This window comes from Rhea pennata, chromosome 19 (assembly GCF_028389875.1).
Source record: "Rhea pennata isolate bPtePen1 chromosome 19, bPtePen1.pri, whole genome shotgun sequence".
Taxonomy (NCBI): domain Eukaryota; kingdom Metazoa; phylum Chordata; class Aves; order Rheiformes; family Rheidae; genus Rhea; species Rhea pennata.
The window spans coordinates 372159-393685 of NC_084681.1; the positions used below are offsets into that span (position 1 = coordinate 372159).

General features: G+C 51.2%; 4 protein-coding genes across 7 annotated transcripts; 2 read left to right on the forward strand and 2 right to left on the reverse strand.

Moving 5' to 3' along the window:
- Nucleotides 1-261: 261 nt before the first annotated feature.
- Nucleotides 262-11708, forward strand: PCYT2 (phosphate cytidylyltransferase 2, ethanolamine). 4 transcript variants are annotated; one of them, XM_062591579.1, is made up of 13 exons: nt 262-341; nt 724-812; nt 1600-1761; nt 3852-3918; nt 4434-4518; nt 5574-5618; nt 6966-7104; nt 7725-7807; nt 8023-8100; nt 8685-8750; nt 9027-9092; nt 9598-9686; nt 10409-11708. In XM_062591579.1, exons 2-13 carry the CDS (start codon nt 731-733, stop codon nt 10497-10499), a joined length of 1053 nt encoding a protein of 350 aa, XP_062447563.1. In that variant the 5' UTR covers nt 262-341; nt 724-730; the 3' UTR covers nt 10500-11708. The 4 variants fall into 4 exon arrangements, with proteins under 4 accessions (XP_062447563.1, XP_062447564.1, XP_062447565.1 ...); XM_062591580.1 differs by lacking the exon at nt 262-341 and having other exon boundaries at nt 351-812; nt 5574-5627; XM_062591581.1 differs by lacking the exon at nt 262-341 and having other exon boundaries at nt 723-812; nt 1641-1761; nt 5574-5627.
- Nucleotides 11709-14460: 2752 nt separating this feature from the next.
- On the reverse strand, nt 14461-15579 carry NPB (neuropeptide B). Its single transcript, XM_062591634.1, has 2 exons — nt 15073-15579; nt 14461-14650 (listed from the first exon to the last, which is right to left on the reverse strand). Exons 1-2 carry the CDS (start codon nt 15283-15285, stop codon nt 14522-14524), a joined length of 342 nt encoding a protein of 113 aa, XP_062447618.1. The 5' UTR covers nt 15286-15579; the 3' UTR covers nt 14461-14521.
- A 95-nt stretch (nt 15580-15674) lies between these two features.
- On the reverse strand, nt 15675-16259 carry ANAPC11 (anaphase promoting complex subunit 11). Its single transcript, XM_062591636.1, has 2 exons — nt 16124-16259; nt 15675-16048 (listed from the first exon to the last, which is right to left on the reverse strand). Exons 1-2 carry the CDS (start codon nt 16230-16232, stop codon nt 15903-15905), a joined length of 255 nt encoding a protein of 84 aa, XP_062447620.1. The 5' UTR covers nt 16233-16259; the 3' UTR covers nt 15675-15902.
- A 138-nt stretch (nt 16260-16397) lies between these two features.
- ALYREF (Aly/REF export factor) lies at nt 16398-21463 on the forward strand. The gene is made up of 6 exons (XM_062591672.1): nt 16398-16682; nt 16980-17111; nt 19517-19664; nt 19756-19819; nt 19992-20172; nt 21175-21463. Exons 1-6 carry the CDS (start codon nt 16452-16454, stop codon nt 21187-21189), a joined length of 771 nt encoding a protein of 256 aa, XP_062447656.1. The 5' UTR covers nt 16398-16451; the 3' UTR covers nt 21190-21463.
- The last annotated feature ends 64 nt before the right edge of the window (nt 21464-21527 follow it).

Consider the following 21527-nt stretch of genomic DNA (forward strand, 5'->3'; position numbering starts at 1 on the left):
GCGGCGGGCGGGCGGGACCCGGGGCGGGGCCGCGGGGCCGCTCCCCAAGATGGCGGCGGGCGGGCGGGGCCCGGGGCGGCTCGCGGTGACGCTCCCCAAGATGGCGGCGGGGCCGGGGCCCGGGGCGGGGCCGCGGGGCCGCTCCCCAAGATGGCGGCGGGCGGGCGGGGCCCGGGGCGGCTCGCGGTGACGCGCTCCAAGATGGCGGCGGGGGCGGGGCGCAGCGGCGCCGCCGCTGACAGCGGCGCGGCCATGCTGCGGAACGGGGCGGCGGCGGGCGGCGGCGGCGCGGCGGCGGGCGGCGCGGCGCACCGGCCCGTGCGCGTCTGGTGTGACGGATGGTGAGTGGGGCGGGCGCGGCCAGCAATAAACGGAGTTTGCTGAGGTGTTGCCTCCGGCTCGTCTGTGACCGCCGGGGCGCGGGGGGTGGCCGCGGGGCGCCCTTCCTGGCGTCGGCAGGGACCGGGACCGGCTCCGAGACGGCCCTGCGCTCCGCTCCCTCACCGCGGTGCTGGGAGCGGCCCCGCGCAGCCGCGGGAGCCCGGCGCCGCCGGAGTCAGTCGAGCCGCCGGTGCGGGTAGTGCTGGAGCCCTTTGGCCGCGGGTGTGCTCGGCCCGGGTGCCCCGGGAGGCCGCTGTCGGTAGTCCACTGGGCTCGGATCGGCACCGGGAGCAGGCGGCAGCTGCGCCGTGGCCGTGGCTCACCCCGGCCTTTGCCTTCCAGCTATGACATGGTGCACTATGGCCACTCCAATCAGCTGCGCCAGGCTCGGGCCATGGGAGACTACCTGATCGTTGGAGTCCACACAGATGGTAAGAAGTTTTCTCAGCTTTTCACCTCCTGCTACCTCTAGAGTCACCCAGCAGCGTTAGCCCCGAGACAGCGAAGACCCTGGTGCAGAACAGATTCCTCCCTGCATCTCAAGGAGCAGCAGCTACCAAAAGAAAACCATATCTTCCCTGGGTAAGGGAGTGGAGCTGTCCTTTTCACTCTTTCCTCAGTGCTGGGTAGATCAGAGCTTGCAAGGTTCTTTGCAGGGGTCATCTATGTTATCAAATAATTGAATCAGTTAAAAAAACCCATCCAGTTACCCTGGTGCGAACTGCAGAAATGATACCCCAGATCACGTTTCTGTGTGGAGAGCACTGGTTTCAAGCGCATGTGAAAGTATGCATACTAGGAATTTGTTCTTGCATATGAAGGTGGATTTCAATTTGATTATATTATTGGTGCATATTTGCTAACATAAACCAAGTGTAGCATGAAGCTATTGATAAAAAGGAAATTTTCTCTTTGGGGTCTGCTAGGAAGCCAAGATGATCTCCTCATTAAGGCAGCACGTCTGATTACAGAGAGTCACTGTTTCCTTTTACCTTCAAAGTTAATTCCGGGGCCTTTTGTTACACATTTATGAAACGTGACTGAATTAAAACCTCTTCTGATCTAGCTTGGGCTATTGTCTCTACTCCTAAGCAATTTCAAGCTGAGCTTGGGCCCATAGTCAAGCCCACCTGCCCGTGAACTGAGTAAGGCTCCTGTAGGTGAAAGTACTTGTAGCTGTAGCATATATTTCTAATTAAGATTTTCTGTTTCTCCCAGAGGAGATTGCCAAGCACAAGGGCCCCCCTGTCTTTACGCAGGAGGAGAGGTACAAAATGGTACAAGCCATCAAGTGGGTGGATGAGATTGCTCCAGGAGCTCCCTACGTCACCACACTGGAAACCTTGGACAAATATAACTGTGACTTCTGTGTGCATGGTGGTGAGTGATGTTCCAAGGTGATATTTGTATTACTATAGCCCCCATGGGGCTTGCGTGTGCTTACTTTTCTTGCTGCGCACCAAGGAACGTTCTGGCTAGCACTTGTGATCAGAAAATACCTTATTTGCACAGACTTCTGTGTTGCCAGCACCTGCACTGGTCAGTACAGCTACTGCTGTTTGATATTCTGGAGAAAGACATTTGTGTAATAGGCGCTGTAAGAGTGATCAGCTCAGCTCCCCTGGTTTCAGGCATCCCTTTTGCTTAGAAAGATGAGATGCGTTGTCTGACAATTATCCTGAGATTGACATTGGTACAAGCAAGGGTTTGTAAATAGTTATTTAACAGTGAAAAGCAGCATTATAAAGGTAAGAGTGCAGAAATACAATCATGTTTATTCATCCTGAGATCAGATCAGATACGAAGGGCTTTTTTCTCTTTATCCAGTTCATAAGCTGGATAAGTGCTTAGCTAACTGTGTGGTCTGAGGCCTGGTTCTTGTATGAACATCTTTCAGTTTACAGTCGTTGAGGAGAAACTGTTCTGAGGAAACATTCTTGTTTTCATACCCTGTCCCCTTCCTTGGGCTATTTCTTGGGTTCATTCAGCTTTAGCTCCTTCTCTCTTCTACCTTCAAAGGTACTTTGTTAATTAGGAGTAGTCTTTATGCTCTTCTCACTTCTCCTCATTTGATCCCAGCTCCCTGCTAGTAATAATTCAAGTATTGCGTTAAATACTGTATGTTAACTCACATTAAGTCGTTATTCTTCCATAAGATAGAAATGCTTTTTCACCTGACAGAATGATTATCAAATTCCTTGTTAACTTCCTATGTGTCTTTTTTTAAAAAAATGTGTTGGAACTTTATCCTTGAATATAATGCCTGTAAAATGCTATTATGCTTTTTGTTTTTATATGGCATTAACACTTGGAGCCTCACTACCAGTGCTTTTTTGAGACTAGACATGATGGTAATTGCCTGCACTGAAAGTGTGTAAGGGGTCAGGTACCCAAAACTAGTCTCAGAGAGAGAGTTTGACAACAGAGAAGCTCTAGTGGCCTTTGCTCCAATTATCCTGCATTTATCCCCTCTGCCAAAACATGCCATGCTTTTATGTGGATCATACTCCTAGGTGCTGCAGTTTTACCAGACTGTGTTTGTGCAGAAGAGAAGTTTTGAAATAGCTGAGCTTAACTGGGAAGATGACAGACAGCAAATCCAGTGTTTCTGCCTCTTTCTTGGCACATAGAGCAGTACTTGCAATATGTTCTCCCCACCTCCCTTCACTGTGTACCTTGAGGTAAAGGTGTGGAATTTTAGAAGAACTTAACAGCTTTTCTGAGCATGCTGCAGCAATTATGTAAGAGTAGTACTAGTGAGTTACCAGTGCTTGCACTGTATACTGGGTATTTTGCTAAATGAAAGCCTATTTAGGTTTTCACTTGTGAGTAATTGAAACTATTGCTAAATTCAGATGAGAGGTGTTTTTGTAGGATGAGTTAGGAACCATGCCCAAGTAAGAACCAGAACTAACTCTGCAGTACTAGTGTAGTCTTACAGTGAAACAAAGCCCACTCTGTTTAGTTTAGAAACTTCAAAAGGTCTACTGATGTCACTATAGAAGTGCTATTGCTGAAGGACAGCACTGAGTATTGAAGGACTGTTTAATTGGGAAAGTTGTAACATGAACTAGTGGCTGAAACCAGTGCTAGAGAAAATAAGGTTGAGTTGTTTTTCAGCACCGAAGTTAATTGTTGTTATTTGTTGTCATTTGGGCAATAATTCAGTAATGTGTGCTATTGAACTCACTGCATAGGCAATCGTATCAGATTTGCTGGACTATATAAAAGACAGTGGACTAGATGGGCTAATGGCCATTAGCATCCAGGAATATGCTTTTCTCCACAGTTAGGAAGTTTTGCAAACCCCTGCCACTTCCATGGAATGCAAGATGTTGGCTGGGGTTCAGATTGCAGGAGTTCTTGTCTGGCTTGTGTGCTGGGCATACTAAGCTATCGCTGTACTTCCAAGATAGCATTTGTGCAGGAAGGTGTGTGGATGTGTTTCTGAGGCTTTTCTCTCTCTGTAGATGATATCACACTAACAATAGATGGCAAGGATACCTATGAAGAAGTAAAGGCAGCTGGACGATACAGGTAAGCCATTGCCACTTTAATTTCTTATCCTATTTTGAGCAGAGTTTCTGGGAGTTTCTGTCCTGAAGAAGCCTCAGATGAAAGACAGCTGTCTCTGGGTCACATTTTCATTTGCAGTAATGTATCAGAGCTTTAGTTGCTCTCGCAGTTTTGGCTTCTAGGAAGTGGTGCAGACTAGCAGCTGACTGACAGGGCCTACCTGTCACTGGCATATGGCAGTTCTCATCTTGAAGCCTCATTGGGAGTCAGTTCTGTTGGGAAGGCTGTGCAAGGCAGATTTTCCTCATATGACTAGTTCTGTGGGGTGAAAAAGTTGCAGAGGCTCAGCAAACAAATATTCTATTCTATACAGAGAACTGATAGTGGGAAGATTTTTTTTTTTTTTTTTCCTTTTCCTCAGGCCACTCCCTGGTTTGGATTTATCAGATTTCTCAGATGTTCCTGTGGTAATGGGGGTACGAAAAAGGCATATACTCCTACAGCTTCTGCTTTATCCTTTGCTTATCTCCCTGCAGGGAATGCAAACGCACCCAGGGTGTGTCTACTACTGACCTGGTTGGCCGCATGCTGCTCATGACTAAGGCTCACCACAGCAACATAGTGAGTCAGAGGGCTGTGGGTGATGGAAGTTTGGAGCCTAGGACATAATCCATCTCTTCTCTTTTGCTGTCCCAAATGGCAGTGGAGCTCCTAGGTCTGGCTCCCAGGTGCATGCAGAACTAGCAAGCTGATTATGGGCAGTGGCAGCAGGATCCTTTGCTTACATTTGCTTAAGCCTGACTGAGATTATGATGTAGATCTCCAAAGCTGTGGTCTATAATAACTGATGTGGCTTCAGGAATGTTATGGGAAATACAGGCTAGCCTGTGGCTTCTCTGAGAGTGAAATTACATAGCGCAGCCACATTGATTTAACCCCTCACTCCTTTCAGAATGGGAAAGTCCCATTCTTACCGTTGAGCTGCATTTTTTGGCTGACTACTGGCTTTAAATCTCATCAGACCCTTCTTGAGTCTGCTCAGCTAACTACACAGTAGAAAGTTAACCTAACCAAAGGAAAAAAAATATTTTTCTGTTAGATTAATAACTTGGAATCGATTCTGTGTACAATCCAGTGAACTGCTTGTGTGAAGGAAGGGGATGGAAACACCTAGATAATACAGGGACAAGATGAGGGAGAAACAAGAGAATTTAGGGGGTGAAGGAGATCCTTCTTTTAGTGTGCTAAGCTGTTAGACTGGCTTAGCTGTGTTATGTAAATTCACACCAAGAATTGATGAAGTTCCACAAGCTGTCTGCAGAGAGATCTGAGCCCATCTCCAGTGGCATGTCCTTGGAGGAGGAAGGGACATTGCCCTCTTAGGGGACTGCATAGTATTGCGCACCTATGTCCCTCAACTATCAGCTCTGCAGATTGGGCAAGAACCACTGTCACTGTGTGGTGCCAGACTGGGATCAAATAAGGGCAGGGTCCATCTAACTAATGCTAGGACATGATTGTGGTTTAGATATTAACTAGCTTATCATTTAGAGCAGATATCAATGATGTCCAGCCTGAGTAGGGACTTTCCAGCATTTGTGCCACATGCAAACATATTTTTGTCCGATTGTGTTATACGAGTGCTTAAATATTTTTGTTCTTTACTCTCCCTTTAGGACGAGGACCTAGACTATCGGAAACACACTGACAACTTTGGGAAGGTAATTTGTGTGAGTTCTGGGCTTGAATATCTGGTTGTTCCACTCCTGGCCTGAGAAGGATTCCAAATGTGCTTTCTGGCCTGTATTGCAGTCTTGGCTTTTTCACATTTAGTAGTAACCTCAGTAAATCTCTGCTGCCCCTCTAAAGTAGCTACTGCAGTTGGTGAAGTAGGCAGATGGGGTCTGCACAGGGCCAGCACGCTGGTGGAGTGAACTATTTTAGTGGCATTGTAGACCTGCTGCACTCGTTGAGCCTTTGTGGTTTCTCTGGCTTGCTTGTAAATTTTTTTTTTTTTTTTGCCGCTTCCCTTGGGATCCAGCTCCCTGTTCTTCCAGCCCAGGGACAGCCTCTGTGGATACTCCTTTTAGTGCTGTGCATCAAGTCTGGGCAGTGTTTATGCAGCATGCATGTGACTAGCATGCAATTCTGCACGGAATTCACATGCCTGGTCTTCAAATAGCCAAGCACTCTTATTGGGGTTCTCTGCAGTTGTGTTCAGCCTGTGTCTTGGGCTGCCTCTAAAGAGCTATCAGACTCTTTTTTTTCCCTGGGTGTATGATGTCCCTGATTAACAAGACCCTGGACCTATAGCTTGAGCAAGTTCTTCACGTGTTGTATTATTTTCAGCAGGCTCTAGGTGGTATGTTTTCTGGTTCTTGGATGTGTGGAGACATATCTGGACACCAAGTAGGGTTCCTGTCAGTTGAGTCCCGCTTCTATATACTGCTGTTTATGTGGCATGCTCTGGTGTTAGTTGAATTGTCTTCAGTCTCTTAAGTCTTTTAGAGCTGCTAACATCAGGGGAATGAAGCAGATGTCAGAACAGGTGACTCAGTAGCTGTTTCCAAAACTGCCACGTGGTGGAGCTAAAACTCCATCTGCTGTGGCACCCGCGCTGGAGCTAGGATCTGGCTCTTGAGCTCTGGGTGATCTCCTTCCAGTAATCAGCTTGGCTGCCATCTGTGCAGGTGAATAGGTATGCAGCCTTATAGCTCAGAAAGAGCATATTGCTAAGAGGACATGGGTAGATTATGCATTGTCAGTTCTGTTAGTGAGCCCTGCCTCTCCTGGAAATCCTAGACTGTCCTGGAGCCCTCCTCCTTTCTGAACTTTCTTCTCAGCATCTTTTTACTTGCCTGCTTAGCAGATGATTAGACTGTATCTGACAAAGTGGGAAGTAGTGTTTGTGAAATTGCTCGAATATTTAATGCCAGGAATGTAGGAAGTACAAGCTGCTAAGAGTTGTGATTCTTTCTAGGAAATTAAGATATAGCCCTACCTACAGCTGTATTCTGGGGGGGTATATTTGTATTGTCCAAGTTACCTCCTGAAGTCTGTTTTCCTAGGGGCCGAAAGGTCGCAGTCCCTGGACTGGAGTCTCACAGTTCCTACAGACATCTCAGAAGATAATCCAGTTTGCATCTGGGAAGGAACCACAGCCAGGAGACACTATCATCTACGTGGCTGGAGCCTTCGACCTGTTCCGTATCCTTGACTCTGTTTTGTCAAGAGAGTGTAGTGCTGGTCTGGTTGTCTGACATTCTCATGCTTTTTGACACCGGATTTGGATATTTACCTCTCCTTTTCTTTTTCCTGGAAGTTTGTGTGTGAGGAGGAAAACAGGACTTCTTACTGGCAGTTTCTTAGTCAGTCACAGGATGCTGAGAAAAAAGCTACAGGTTCTCTGTAGAGAGGATTTCTGGCTGTTGGAGGAAAGAAAATGATTTAAGATCATACTCTAGTCCCCTTTAAGGACTGGCTGTCATGGATCAGGTAACTGCGGTTTAGAAAGTGCAGGGTATTTTGAGTAGACACTTTCTCCCCAGACAGTGTTTGAGGCATTGTGCCAGAGCACCTGAAATGCATAGAAATTTTGAACAAAGGCAGCACTAAAACTATGTAAGCTGAAGCTAAAAAGTTCTGGCTTTTACCCAGAACCTGTGGAACCAGAGGAGGAAGGGAACAGCTGCTCCCAGCATGCAGGCAGCAAGTGATATAAAATCCTTGGGTTTCCTCTCTCCCACTGTGGCTTCCCAGTATATTTGTTTTCTACTTCTTCTATCTCATTCTCCCTGTTAGCTTTAGTTCCTTAAACAGGTCTGTAGATATTGGGCATGTGGATTTCCTGGAGAAGGTTCACCAGTTGGCAGAAAGACCCTACATCATTGCTGGGCTGCACTTTGACCAGGTGTGAACATGACATTGCCAAAAACATTGGCTCCCATGACTACATTACCTCAGTGACAGAACGGTTTGTCATCTCCTCTTTCTGAAATAAGCATACTGTGCTCTGGAAGCCAAGAAGAGATGTAGTGGTCGATACGGGATTTCAGTATTGGGAGAAAGTGAGGTGGAGGGGGTTGCTTTGTGTCTCTTCTAATGGTGACTGGTGCTTTGCTGTAGGAAGTAAACCGTTACAAAGGGAAGAACTATCCCATCATGAACATCCACGAAAGAACACTCAGTGTCTTAGCCTGTAGGGTAAGTGTCTACAGGTCTGTCACTTCTCCAATCTTTTAGAAATTGCCTGGGAGTTAGTGTGGTCCACTTAGCAGCCAACAGTCTTGCATGATTTCTTTGATGTGCACTGAGAAGGCAAAGTCCTTTGTCTTCCTTTGATCACTTTGGCTACCAGAGGTCCTCATGTGCTCCTGTGAGGAGCTGCTGGGCTCATCTGGCATCCTGGATATCCTGACTTGTAGAACCCTTTTAGCTTTCTTCCACTGGCAACAAAAAGGCAGAATTCTTTGCAGAGGACTGCTCTGCACTACGTTAAAGACTGTGTTCTTGCAGAAAGGTATCCAATCCTTTGCAGCAGGGGAGAAAATTTTGGAGAAACAAATGTAAGGAGCCCCAGAAATGCTTACCCTAAGCAATTAATTTTTGGATTTACTCTGTACACATTTCTACTAAAAATTACTTTCTAGTAGAAAAGGGTACTGTGTGACAAGTTCTGGGTGGTAAACTCACTTTCCAGTTCCCTTGTTTGAGTTCCTAAAGTCATACCCAGATGAGGTGGCTGAAGTTTTTTTGACTCTGGACACTTTACCTGGTTTCTTTTCTAGTATGTCTCAGAAGTGGTGATTGGAGCCCCCTATGCCGTCACTGCTGATCTGCTGGATCACTTCAGGGTGAGAGTCTCTGGGTACAGATAGGTGTTCTTGAAGATGTCGGTCATTGCTGCACTGAGGGAACTGAAGTGGTGCAGGAAAACACAGGGGTGCAGAAGAGAGACTGTCCTGCTCAGCATGATTACAGGGATCTCGGGAGGTATCATCAAGCCTAGCACATGAGGGTTGGCTTTGCTGATGTTCAGACTACACTGCATTGAGGGCAGCAGTGGGGAAAGTTCTTTTCATCTTTTGGAGGGAACATGATAATGGCAATGACTTTGTGCACCTTTCTAGGTAACGCTTGTGTGCCATGGGATGACTGAGGTGGTGCCAGACAAGGATGGTTCTGATCCATATGAGGTAAGCTGCCAGCTGTTGTTATCCATGCTTCCTGCTCTCTGCCATTGTCTGTGTTTGTGATAGATAAATCATGGCTTCAGTCGTGCTCCTGAGCTGAGAATCTATACTGCAGTGGATGCTACCTAAGCAAGTCCTTGGCAGGTGATTCTGCTTTTCATCCTTACCCGAGGTAGAGACTTGGAACAGAGCCTCTAAATCATTCACAACTACTCCATTCTATTAGTCACTGCTTTGTTTTGCCTGTTTCTAGTGCCTTCATGGCAGAATGAGAAATCCTCTAATCTTTACTCTGTGCCAGCCCTAGGCAGCCATGCTCAGTTTCCATATATGTGAAGCTCTGCTTTTGGCAGTGATTTATTCTGCTTCCTCGGAGATCATTCTGTGTCATGCCTGGTTGGGTGCCCACAGGACCTGCTGTGACTTCTGCTCAGCTTTCTTTTACTAAGCTGTAAATCCAGAGGTCCTGCATGCTTTTCCTAGCTGAGCCTGCTGTGTTTGTTCACAGGAACCAAAGAGACGTGGTATTTTCCAGCTGGTGGACAGTGGCAGCAATCTCACCACAGACTTGATTGTGCAAAGAATCATCAAGAACAGGTTGGCTTTCTTCCTCTTCCAGTTCTGTCACACACTTTTTAGTGTAGCTTGTCTGAGGGCTAATTAACAGGATTGAATAGGAAGAGAAAGAGTTACCTAAAGGCACAGAAGAGAGAGACTCAGTGGACAGATCCTCCTTTTTCCACAGCTTTATTTTAAAACTTTAGATGGGCTGCTTAGATGTGGATTTACCAGACTGTATGGGACAAGGAATAGCTACACTGTACCATGTCAAAATGTCCTTCACCACTTGTGTTTTATTGTTTTTAACTCTCCCTCCATTAATGATAGAATTTCCTTGCTGTATTCTTGGGGATACAGCATTCTGTTACACTCAGAGCTTTGCTCTTTTAGGCCTGAGACCTTCACTTTCAATGACTTTGGCTCAGGCCAATTGTAAAATTGAATTTGGTGTTGCAGCAGCAGGTGGCCTGTCCCAGGATGGACTAAGTATAGTATAGCAACATCTTCTGCAGAGTGGGAAATAAGCAATGTTTGTACAGCATGGGAATCTATCACTTCTGGAGTGATTATAACAGTCATGGGAATGTGCTGGATGCTGGCTCTAGAAGAGGCGTATGGGGGTTAATGATGAGGTTTCTGAAATGCTCTTGAAATAAAGCAGCATGGGAGAAAGCAGTTGTTCCCCTGCTCTGAACTGGTTATAGTCTCCTAGAGATATGGATGGATGAGAATCTCATGCAGTTTCCTGATTCTTGCAGGCTGGAGTTTGAAGCTAGGAACCAGAAGAAGGAAGCAAAAGAGCTGGCTGTGTTGGAAGCCATGAAGAAACTGGAAGAAGAGAAGCACTAGGCCAGCAGGGAACTGATCTGTGGGCTGCAAAATGCTGCAGCATCACCCTCCTCTGGAGGAGCAAAGAACTTTTGCAGAGAGAACCCTTAAAGAAGAACACTGCTACTGGCATGCACAGGATGTATTATCCCACCCTCGTCTGTCCTAGCTCCTCTTGCACTAATTATACAGATGTAATGGGTTGGGATCCTGCTGCCTAGTTTTTCCTCCGTTAATCAGCCCCTATTCCCTTTCCCAAGAGGAGATTTGACAAAAGAGAAAATGGTTTTAATTCTAACTGATGTTTTAACATGTTGATGTGCTTTTACCTTCTGCCATTTCTGGCTTTTAGTAGATGGGAAGTGGAGCAGCTCCCCGGGCTGCTTCTGTCCCGTTCCAGGTTCTGCTGTCCTGGTTGGAGTCTGCATTTCAGAACAGCCCTTTGGTTCGTGGTGTGGGCTGTTTTATACACTGAAGAGAACAACCTTCTCGGGGGAAAGGATCTGGCGCTCATAGTTCCTCCTGAGAGCTGTTGGTTAGGGATGTTAGGCCATCAGTGTGACTGCTGCTGGAGATGCTGACTGTGTCCTGTGCTGTAAGATTCCCCACGTTGACTCTTCTCTGCTGCTGTGTCTGTACAAATACCGGACACAATGTTACTTCTGGTTTAACTGGAAAAAGCCTTTCTCCAGCTGTGACTGGTACCAGTGCATCATTTGTTTCCCCAGTAACTGGCAGCAGCTTAGCATCTGCTGAAGGGTGAGGGACCCTCAATGCTAGTGGTTTCCCTGGTGATTAATTTCTCTGTGTGAGGAGTGGAAATGTTGGTGGGGGGGCAGGGTAGCCAAAGGCTCTTCCTGTTGCAAGATATGCAGGAGACCCAATTCTACGCATAGAGTATGCTCAGAGCTCTGCTGGCTGTTGCTGCTGGAATTCACCTTGTGTCTAAGGGAGTTACCTTGTGAGCTGAAATTCCATGTCGCTTTTCTTAAGGTTGAAAGGCAGCATGTTCACCTCCTGTGGGAAGTGACAGGGCCTGAGGAGGATGGGCCTGGGAGAAGTCAGGGCTAGGCTGAGCCCTCTTCTGCCCCTTACATTCCAGGGTGCTGTGCTGGGGGTCTCAAGCCACTCCCTGCACTGTGCTGTGCAGTCCTTCCAAGATGGTTCTTTTCTTTCCTCTCTGTTGTACACTTCTGTTGCTGATCACCAATAAAATGTTAAAGAATTGTGTATCAGTCTCTTTGGGCCTTGAGTCCAGGCAGCAGAAAGCTGTCAGGCCTTTGGGTGGAACTGGCTTCCTAGGAAGCTTTTCCATAGGAGCTCTACTGAATTCCAGCTAGAGTTCACTAGAGCTGTGAAAACAAACTATTTGCCCTTGGATGGACCAGCCTCAGCTCTGGGAGAGTGCTAAATTTGTTCTACCACGTGGGTCAGAGATCACTGTGGAGCCAGAAGCCATTTGTTCTTTCCCTGTGAGGAGGTGTTTGCTGAATTCACTGAAGAATTGAGCTAGACAGGGTGAGGGGACCTTTGCTCTGCCATGTTTGGGGTGTTTATATTTCCTGTACTTTAAAGCTGCAGCAGACCTTGCATGGGAAGGTCAGTGTTGCTGCAGTTTGGCAGTCGTATAAACCAGGGGAAGGAAGGGTGCGGGGACGTGGTTTGAATACTGTGAACTAGGTCTCTTGTGACTTCAGCTGGTGGGGGCAAATGGACGTCGGGTCCATTCTGCCTGGGAAGGTGGCTCTGGTGTGGCAGCAGGGCATGCGGATCTGTGGTGGAGTTTGGGTGGAGAGCTGCTGCCAAGGCCCGGGTGGGACAAGGGGGCCCAAGGAAAGGCCCTTGCTGCGTGGACCTTGGGCTCCTGCCCCAGGAGGCATGGGACGCGGGGCACCACTAGGCTGCGCGGGGCTGGGACAAGCAGGGAGAGGGCTCTGCCCCAGCCCAGTGCTGCGCTTTGCGGCTCTGCCAAGAGGAGTGGAAAGGGCAGTGCTGACTGGGCAAGTGACCAGCTCCTGCTGCCATGCTCGGGGAGAGGGGTGATGCTTCCGCCCCATCCGGGAGAAATACAGTGGCCTTGCCCTTGCTGGCCTCCTGCAGCACCAGAGGTGACACAAAAAGCCTCTGTCGGGGCTCCCTGTGCACTGGTGATGGTCCGTGGGTGCAGGATGCTGCCCTCTGGGGGGAGGGGGGCAGCAAGTCCCTGCTGGGCTGCTTCCCAGGCCACTGCAGCATTACCCCCCCCCCCCCCCGGCTGGGTTTTGCCCTGGGGCTGCAGATGTTGCTTCTTGCCCCTGAGAAGAGCAGCAGCAGCTCCCTGTGCTGCCCCGCACCTGGAGCCCCCAGGGCAGCAGAGGGCGCGGGGCCCTGCTCCTGCTGTGAAAAGGAGAGGCTGTGGAAGCGTCTGTAATTAAAAGTAAACAAGTTAGTCACGGTAACAAATCCACCTTGGGCTGAGAGTCTCCATGTAGAGGAGCTGCCTCTGGGCTGCACACAGGTGCAGTTATTAAAAAATGACAAAACTATTTAATTTTTGTTCTCTCCGTGCTCAGCTGCCTGCCTACTGGTGTCACTTTTTTGCCTGGAAACTTCAGCTTTGCTTGAGCAGATGGAGTAATTTTGCCTGGTGAAGCTGAAGTTCCTTGGGGCCTTATTGCCATTTTTGAGCAGAAATCTTCTGCATTTGCAATTGCTCGCTCCAAGCGCCTCTGGGCCCTGCTCCCACCACGCTTGCGTTCCCTGACATTCTGTGAGTCCCAAGGGGCTAAAATTAGCATGGTGATGTAAGAGGAAAGCTCATGAATTTCAAGTTTGTAAGTTTGTTTTCTGCGTTGTTCTTTTTTATTCTTTACCCCAACTGCAGAAGAGCTAGACTCTGCTTCCTGAGCTGATGCGCTGGCAGCCGTGCTTGCACTGTGCGGTGCGTGCCAATGGCTCTCCCGTACTGGAAGGGTCGGAACAGGCTCCTTACCACAGCCTGCAGGAGCCCCATGTCCAGCTGCACCCGCAGCCACGTGCGGCAGGTCTGGGAGGGAGACAAGGGTGGAAACGGCACCGACACGGAGCTGCTGCCTGGCAGCTGCTGGCAGCGAGAGGCTCGTGCAGCACGCGGCCCCCGACGGAGAGGAGATGGGAGACGCTGCTCCTGCCACGCTGGGCAGGGACAAGCTGGGCCTCTTCATCCCCATGCTGGCCGCCACTGCATGTCCCAGCAGCATCGCCCTCCCTGGTGTCACCTGGGCTGCCTATGGTGCCCAGCTGGCTTGGCGTGGGCAGCAGCTGGATGTGAGCGAGGCTGAGCGGCACGGCATGGGGCACGGTGTGGGCTGAGCTCCGCTCCTTGAGTGGGCGAAGCCGCTGCAGGCACAGAGCGGGCTAGGGGCTCTGCCAGGGGCAGTGCTGGCCAGTAACACCCCGGACGCGTTGGCGCCGTCCCAGCAAAGCCCAGGCTGTTTCTGCTAATCCTCGTGGCTCGGCCGCATCTGCGCCCGCCCGCGCAGCCCCTGTGCTGCACCCTGTGGCCGTGCGCGGCAGCTCTCAGGGCAGTGCAGCAGCTAATTGCCAGTTGGGGTCAGCGTGGGACTTTCCATGGGGCTGGTGTGGGAGTCTGAGGAGGGCAGGGGCTGGTCCCCTCCTGTCGTGGTCTCTTGGTGGCTGCATGCCACGACATGTGCAGCAGCTGGCGCAAGCCATGCTTGGAGCTGGGGCGTGCCAGGCTCGGGCCCCGCTGCCCCCGGGGCTGTGAGGGCCATTTCCCGGCCCGGACAGTTGTTGCACTGGCCCCACGGCAGGTCCTGGAGCTCTGTCCCTTGTTCCAGAACGGGCGCAGCCCAGGCTGCCACTGCCGCTGCCCCATGTGGGTCCTGGTGTGGCAGGTGCCTCCCAGACCCCCAGTGTGCTCCCCTACCCCACAGGCTGTTCTGTGGCAGCCCCCTCCCCCCGGGCCCATCCCCAGCGCCACCCGAAGGACACAGGAGACAGATCCAGTCTGGGTGCATTTATTGTCAGAGCTGTAGTCCCAGTAGGATCGTGCTGGTGTTGGCTTATGCATCCGTGCATGCTGTGGGGTCCAAGGACATAGTCACGTCTGCTTTGCACTGGAGGGTGCCCGGCACGCTGGGCAGTGCCTGGCAGCTCTGCAGCTTGGAGGACACATCCATCACGCACAGCACCTGCAGGAGAGAGCGTCAGCGGTGCGACTGGTGTCCCCGGGGAGCAGGGAGCCCTCTGCGCCTCAGGGCCTTGCGGGCGGGTGACCCCGGTCCTAGTCCTCGCTGGGGCACCTGGGGAGCGTGGTAGCTCTCCCGGTGCCCATACATAGCTGCGCTTGGAACCCTGCTGGAAGAGCTGGGGTGTCCTGGCACCCACCGTGGCCCAGAGCCTCGCTGGGGACGCGAGGAGCCCCGGAGCTCCTCATGCCCCATGGGCAGACTGGGATCCTGCTGCTTGCTAAGGCACGGAGCCCCATGGGACACCCGGGGTCCTGCTGCGGGTCCCAGTGCTCACTGCAGCGCACAGCCCTGCGGAGGACTGGAGAGCCGCCTCGTGGGGATGCCCACTGCGCCTGAGCTCCGTGGGGCAGCCTAGTACTCACCGCACTGCGTGGCCGCGCGCGGGGGCTGTGCTGAGCAGCGCTGTCAGAGTCGGAGTGGCGGATGTAGGATGAGCGGCGGAAGCTGGAGAGCAGCCCTGAGGCTCTGCCCACCGAGTAATAGCTGGGTCCAGCTGCCTGCATGTACCAAGGTGCTGCGGGGTGGCACAGCAGGGCCAGGGCCAGGGCCAGTCCCAGCCAGTGGGCAGTGTGCATGGTGCTGGCAGGATCACAGCAGCAGCGCCGGGGCTGCCGCTGCTGCCTTTATAGGCAGGTGGGGGGTGTGTTGCGCCCAGCCCGTCCGCGCCTCCCCCGCCGCAGCCGTCAGCCCGCCTCCCCGGAGCGGCATTGCCCACGGGCAAGGAGCTGCTCGCCCTGGCCCCACTTGCTAGTGCCTCCCAGCACCTGCCCCAGGCCCCCAGAGCCCTGCTGGGCCCTGCTGCACTGGGTGAGGCTGGGAGCGGATCCTGGCCGTGGGGAACGGAGTCCAGCTGCACCCCCGCCCCCCATCCACCCCTCCCTCCCTCCCTCCCCTGCTGCAGGCGCCAGCGGCTCTGCACCGCTCTGAGCATCTCTGGAGCCTGGAAGTGCATGGGACACCGGGATGAGCAGATCACAGCAAGGAGTTTATTGCCAGCAGCGCAGGTAGGGACGATACAGCCTGGAGCCTGACTGTGGCCGCTGACGGAGCGGTGAGCGGAGCCCGGAGCTGCAGGGCAGTGAGCACGTCGTGGGCCCCGTGGCCGCTGCCGCCAGCAGCCCGGCTGTGGCATGGAAGCGGTGCCGGTGGCCCGCGCAGTGCCGGGCGGCGGCGGCGGCCCCGGCGCCCGCGGTCACTCACGGAACTTCCACTCCTGCCGGCACATGGGGCAGTGCTGCTGCACCTGCTGCGAGTTGAGCCACTTGAGGATGCAGTGCATGTGGAAGCAGTGCGAGCACTGTCCCCACACCAGCGGGCAGTCGTCGCCGGGCACCTTGCCTAGGACGAGACACTGCGTCACGGCGCGGCGCGTGACGTCACGGCGCGGCGCGTGACGTCACGGCGCGTACTCACAGTCGGGGCAGCAGCCGTTGAAGGCCATGCGGCAGATGCCGCAGTTCTCGTCGTTGGCCACCCAGAGCCAGGAGGCGACGCCGTTCCAGCCCCGGATCCGCACCCGCATCGCCGCCCGCCGCCCCACTCCCCCCCCCCCGCCGGAAGTCCCGCCCGCCCCGCCGGAAGCGCGGCCGCCCCGCCCCGCCGGCAGCGCGGCCGCCGCCCCATAAGGCCCCGCGCGCAAGCGCGCGCGACTGCCGCGCCTTCGCCGCCTGTCCCGCCTCTTCCACTTCCGGCGTCGGCGCAGCGCGGCCGGAAGTGCAGGCCCCGGAGCGGAGCCGCCATCATGGCCGACAAGATGGACATGTCCCTGGACGATATCATTAAGCTCAACCGGAGCCAGCGGGGCGCCGGCCGGGGCGGCCGGGGCGGCCGGGGCCGCGGCGGCGCCACCCGTGGCGGCGGGCCCGGCCGGGGCGCCGTGGGAGCCGGGCGAGCGGGCGGCGGCGGCCCCGTGCGGAACCGGCCGGTGATGGCCCGGGGCGGCGGCAGGAACCGGCCCGCGCCCTACAGCCGGGTACGGAGCGGGGCCGCAGCGGCGGCGCAGCCGCTCGCGTGCCGGGGCCGGGGCCGGGGGCGGGGGCGGCGGGCCGGGGCGGGCCAGGCCGGGGGGCGGCGGCAGCGGAGGTGCGGCAGAGCGGACGGCGGCGCCGGGACGGACCGGGCCGATCTGTGCCGTGCCGGGGGGCGGCGGCGGCGGCGGCGGCGGGCCCGCCCCGCGGCCCTTTGTTCGCGCTGGCGGCTCCGGCGCGCGTGGTGGGCGGCGGGAGCCCCGGCCCCGGCCCCGGTTAGCGAGGTGCCGCTCTCGTTGCAGCCGAAGCAGCTCCCCGAGAAGTGGCAACACGACCTGTTCGACAGCGGCTTCGGGGCGGGTGCCGGCGTGGAGACCGGCGGGAAGCTCCTTGTCTCCAATCTCGACTTCGGTGTCTCAGATGCAGACATCCAGGTGAGCGGCTCCAACTGCCCCATTGTACCTGCGGCCGCCGTTCACGGGGGGTTTCATTCATAGCATCTGCCTCGGGTGCTTCGTGGGGATGCTGTAGCCCTCAAGGTCCTGCTCTTCTCTGTAGCCTGGAGCGGTGATCTCTAGGCCCTTTCACTCCAGGATGTGGTTGCCATACGTATTTATTGTGCAGCTGTTTTGATGATGGGAAGAAGACTGCAGTTTAAGAACTTCTAATTGCGTCGTAAATGACTGCAAGAGTGTTTGTGTGGGAAAATGCTAGTGTTTGGCTGAATCCTGTGACTTGAGAACCTAGTATAAACTGTGTAAACACTTAAGGCCTACATATGTCTTCATAAATTCAGTAACTATACTGTAAGTACATCAGTTTGTTTTTATAGGGCTTGTTTGCATAGCTTCTTTGTTTTAAAATCATATTCTATGAAGTGTAAATGTATTCCTATGGGAGCATCAATCAGTGAAACTAGGAAGACTTATTTGTAAGGAAGAACATTCCCACTTGTGCTGTAATATCTGCGTTACCTTTAAATTCCTTACAGTTCAGTTTGTTTAGCTGAGTTACCACGTCGTGGTTTTATCACTTGTTTCAGCTCTGCTTTGGTTAAAAATCTGCCAGGTATTTCAGGCCAAGCTGAATTGATCAGAACAGGGATTGAAATTGGTGCACTCACCTAGCTATAAGGGTACTATAATTTACAGGCATTAAACTGTACAGCCACAAACACTTGCAAACGTAAGGTGTGTCCCCACTAGAGGGCTTTGCTAGTTTGGTTACATTGCAAAACACTTTTAAGTTGGCTTTTGGTCCTGATGTACCCAACCAGGAAATAAATGCTTTTTATCTATTAATTCATTTCAGTTACCTTATATGTTAATCTAGCTATGTGAGTGAGCGTGTGGGTTTTTTTGTTTTTGTTTGTTTGTTTTTAGATCACCTGGTTAACATTTGATTGGGTAATGCACTTTAAGCCACTTTTTTTCCTATCTGGAGTTAGCTTTGGTTGAAGTAAGTTCGTTTGTTGTAGTCAGGCCCCACTGTACAAGGCGTGAGCCTGTAAAGTCGCCTCAGTTCAACTAGTTCTTATGCTGTGTGGTAGTTAAGATATCTTTCCCACTGCTGGTTTGGACTGTAGGGGCCGATGAAGTTCCGCAAGTGTTTTATTTAGCAGCAAAGCTGACTGTAATATGGTGCACCTATTTGTTGCTACCTATCTCATAATTCAGTATTTTCTAAACTCTGCTGATTGACTTCCTTGTTTCTATGCTGATCATGTTGTTAATAAGGTACAGTATAGCCCTGAGTTGTATTAGCAGGAATGGGTGACTGGAAGGAACCTAAAACAAGCTTTATTCTTGGAGGAAACATATATAGTGTTGTACCTTGACCTTCCAAGGTCTGCTCTTGGAGAACCTGGGTTTTCTGCAGCGCAGTGAGGGAGGCTGTTTCTGAAGATGTCATTGAGCAACTCTTCATGTATGCTGCTCCGTATTCCAGACAGCTCACATGGAATGCTGTGGTAGCATGTATGTCAGTTAAATGAACATAAAGTAGAAGCTGGCATGCTGTATTGCCTGGAATGCTGCTTGCTTTGGAAGTGAAAGAACATTTACAGTGCTCTTTCCAAATACTTGGACAGTAGCTCCTGGAGACAGTAGGAATGATGTTCAGGCTTTGCAGTGGATGGTATAAAAGGTGTCAGGCAGTCTCCTTTTGGACATCCGACAGTTCTGGTATAGATTTTTTTGAGGCACTAGCTGTATTAGAAATTCACAAAGCAGTGAGATGTCTTGTGCATGCTATTTCTAGTAAATCAGCCAGGGACAAAACTAGTGCCTCTATTGCTGCCTCTTCTCATTTCCACCATTCAAGACGGCAAGTGAATGGATTATTTTATTTATTTTTTTAATTGCAACTAATCTAGCAAAGTGTGTGTGTTTTTTTTTTAAGAAGTCTAGCACATAGAAATTATGATCACCTTGTAAATCGCTGCATTCATGGAAATAAAGGTCATTCTTCCACTGTGAAACCAATTATTTTTAAATAGTGGCCCTGTACATTCAATCTCAGCACAAAGACATGCAGCTTCCTTGGGAGAAGCAGCAGGTCAACATCCCCTGAGCCTGCTCCACTGGCTGTAGGCACACAGCCTGCCAATGGTGAATGTCTTATTTACTTCCGCTGTGTATAGCTGCTTCCTGAAGTTCTTCTAATGGATTTGTGTTCCCCCTTTTCATAGATTCTTCTTCTAAATTGTGAATGATGTTTTGAAAACACCTGTACTTGCTGAAAGCTGGTGCATATAGGAAGTGGCCAGTGCTTTGTCTTAGCCGTTCAGCGTTAACAGCGCGGATTGAAGTGTGCTCACTCTTCTCCCTCTGTTTCTCAGGAACTCTTTGCAGAGTTTGGGACCTTGAAGAAGGCAGCAGTGCACTATGACAGATCTGGCCGCAGTCTAGGGACAGCAGATGTGCATTTTGAAAGAAAGGCAGACGCTCTGAAAGCTATGAAGCAGTACAATGGAGTCCCCTTGGATGGTGAGCCTGCTTGGCTGTTTGTCGTGATGACTGGAGGAGTCCAGTCTCCATGTCCACCCCTGCATGGACTTACTAGCTTCTTTTCTTCTAGGGCGCCCCATGAACATTCAGCTGGTTACGTCACAGATAGACACACAGAGGAGACCAGCACAGAGGTGAGAAGCTGTACTGCCACATGAGTTGCTGTGCCTGGTCAGCATGGGCAGCAAATTTGCATAGCCTCTCTCTGTATAGGAAGCATGGATCCATCTTCCATTCTGCAAACTTCTGAGTGGCTGTTTGGGTTAACTAGAATGTACTATAACAGTTGCTTTTTAAAAATCACAGTGTAAACAGAGGTGGCATGACCAGAAACCGTGGTGGTACAGGAGGATTTGGTGGTGGAGGTGGCAACAGACGAGGTAGTCGTGGTGGGAGCAGAGGGAGAGGCAGAGGAGCTGGAAGAACTTCTAAACAGCAACTCTCTGCAGAAGAACTAGATGCACAGCTGGATGCTTACAATGCCAGGGTAAGTGCTGCTCCTGCTTACAGAACAGTGCACCCTGCTGCATCTGGTGCTGGGAAACTAACAGACCAGGGCTGGCAGAAAAGGGATTACTTCTCGGATCATTGGACTAAAATAGCCTTCCTCTATAGCTGAGAAATGCCTTGTTTCTGCAGTTAATTTAACTTTCCAAAACACTTTATCAAATGCTGTTCCTTACTCATCATTGAGAAGTAGCCTCTTTTCCAGCTTTCCCAGACTATCTAGGACCCATGTAGGCTGATCTCTTTTGTAGCTGAAGTAGCTGTGTATGAACAATAGTTGTCTAACAAAACAGCAGTAATTATAGGCTGGAAAAATTAAGAACAAAAATAAAAACCATATGCGGAGTAATGACACTGTATGCTAATAGAGAAAAGGTCAGTAGTGTTGTTGATGGAGTAGAAGTCCATAAAGCTTCATTCAAAACTGGCTCAGGTGTCTTTGTGCCACAGCAAGGTTAATTCGTTGACAGGGAATCAAGGTTTGTGCATGTGTATTGTAATCTGATTCTTGCTGGTCTCTGTAGGTGTGGGATAAAATTGAGGTGTCAGTATGTAAGGAGCTAGAAAAATTGGTTTGGACGTGTGCTGTGTTTTAGAACAGTCTTTGGAATTAGTGATGCGTAAGTAACAATATTAAAAAAAAAAAAAAAGGAGAAAAAAAAAGGAGTAGGAAGAGTAGGAAGTGTAGTGTAAGGGGCCCATGGTCTTGTCTAAGCATATCAAAGTGCAGTGGTTCAGCTCTTATCAGAAAGTATCACCTAGTGAGCGTTTTGGTGCTTGAGACAGATTTGAATGTTAATCTCTGCATCTCTATCCAGTAAAGCCAGTGAGTTGCAGTGGTCTGCCTGAGCTGAGCTCTCTAGAATAGGAAGCCAAGGGACCTTACGCTGAGGGTTTGAAGCTCCGTGTCTGACTGGAGCACGGTTCTCGCGGCCGCGCGTGGCCCGGGTCGACGCCTGATGGTGCTGTTCTTGCCTTGCAGATGGACACCAGCTAAAGCAGCGAGCAGCGGCGCATGGAAACGGACTCCAGACATCTCATTCCATGCTCTCCAGAGGGAGGGGTGTGCGACTGTGGCTACTAATATCAAGGATGGAATTTGTTTTACTTTTATGTTTTGGAATAGGTTTTAAACTCATGTAAAGGTTTTTTTTAATTCTGAAGCAGACCTGTTTTGTACCGAGTTATTTTTGGGATAAATTTTACTGGTTGCCTGTTTGGCCGAGGTGGCTTTTTCACCTTTGCCGTAATAAAATAGAAACGTGTCTAGAGCTGTGCGCGCCTGCTTCGTGTGGCGGCGGGCCCGGCCCGGGTCCTCCGCCGCGCCCGGCCCGC

Coding starts and splice junctions, on each gene's coding strand:
- PCYT2 (XM_062591580.1), top strand. CDS start 731: ATGGTGCACTATGGCCACTCCAATCAGCTGCGCCAGGCTCGGGCCATG. Junction 3,919..4,433: donor AAGGCAGCTGGACGATACAG/GTAAGCCATTGC, acceptor ATCTCCCTGCAG/GGAATGCAAACGCACCCAGG. Junction 9,687..10,408: donor CAAAGAATCATCAAGAACAG/GTTGGCTTTCTT, acceptor TGATTCTTGCAG/GCTGGAGTTTGAAGCTAGGA.
- ANAPC11 (XM_062591636.1), bottom strand. CDS start 16,232: ATGCGGGTGCGGATCCGGGGCTGGAACGGCGTCGCCTCCTGGCTCTGG. Junction 16,049..16,123: donor CAACGGCTGCTGCCCCGACT/GTGAGTACGCGC, acceptor GTCTCGTCCTAG/GCAAGGTGCCCGGCGACGAC.
- ALYREF (XM_062591672.1), top strand. CDS start 16,452: ATGGCCGACAAGATGGACATGTCCCTGGACGATATCATTAAGCTCAAC. Junction 16,683..16,979: donor GGCCCGCGCCCTACAGCCGG/GTACGGAGCGGG, acceptor CTCTCGTTGCAG/CCGAAGCAGCTCCCCGAGAA. Junction 19,820..19,991: donor CAGAGGAGACCAGCACAGAG/GTGAGAAGCTGT, acceptor TAAAAATCACAG/TGTAAACAGAGGTGGCATGA.
- NPB (XM_062591634.1), bottom strand. CDS start 15,285: ATGCACACTGCCCACTGGCTGGGACTGGCCCTGGCCCTGGCCCTGCTG. Junction 14,651..15,072: donor GCGCGCGGCCACGCAGTGCG/GTGAGTACTAGG, acceptor TCTCTCCTGCAG/GTGCTGTGCGTGATGGATGT.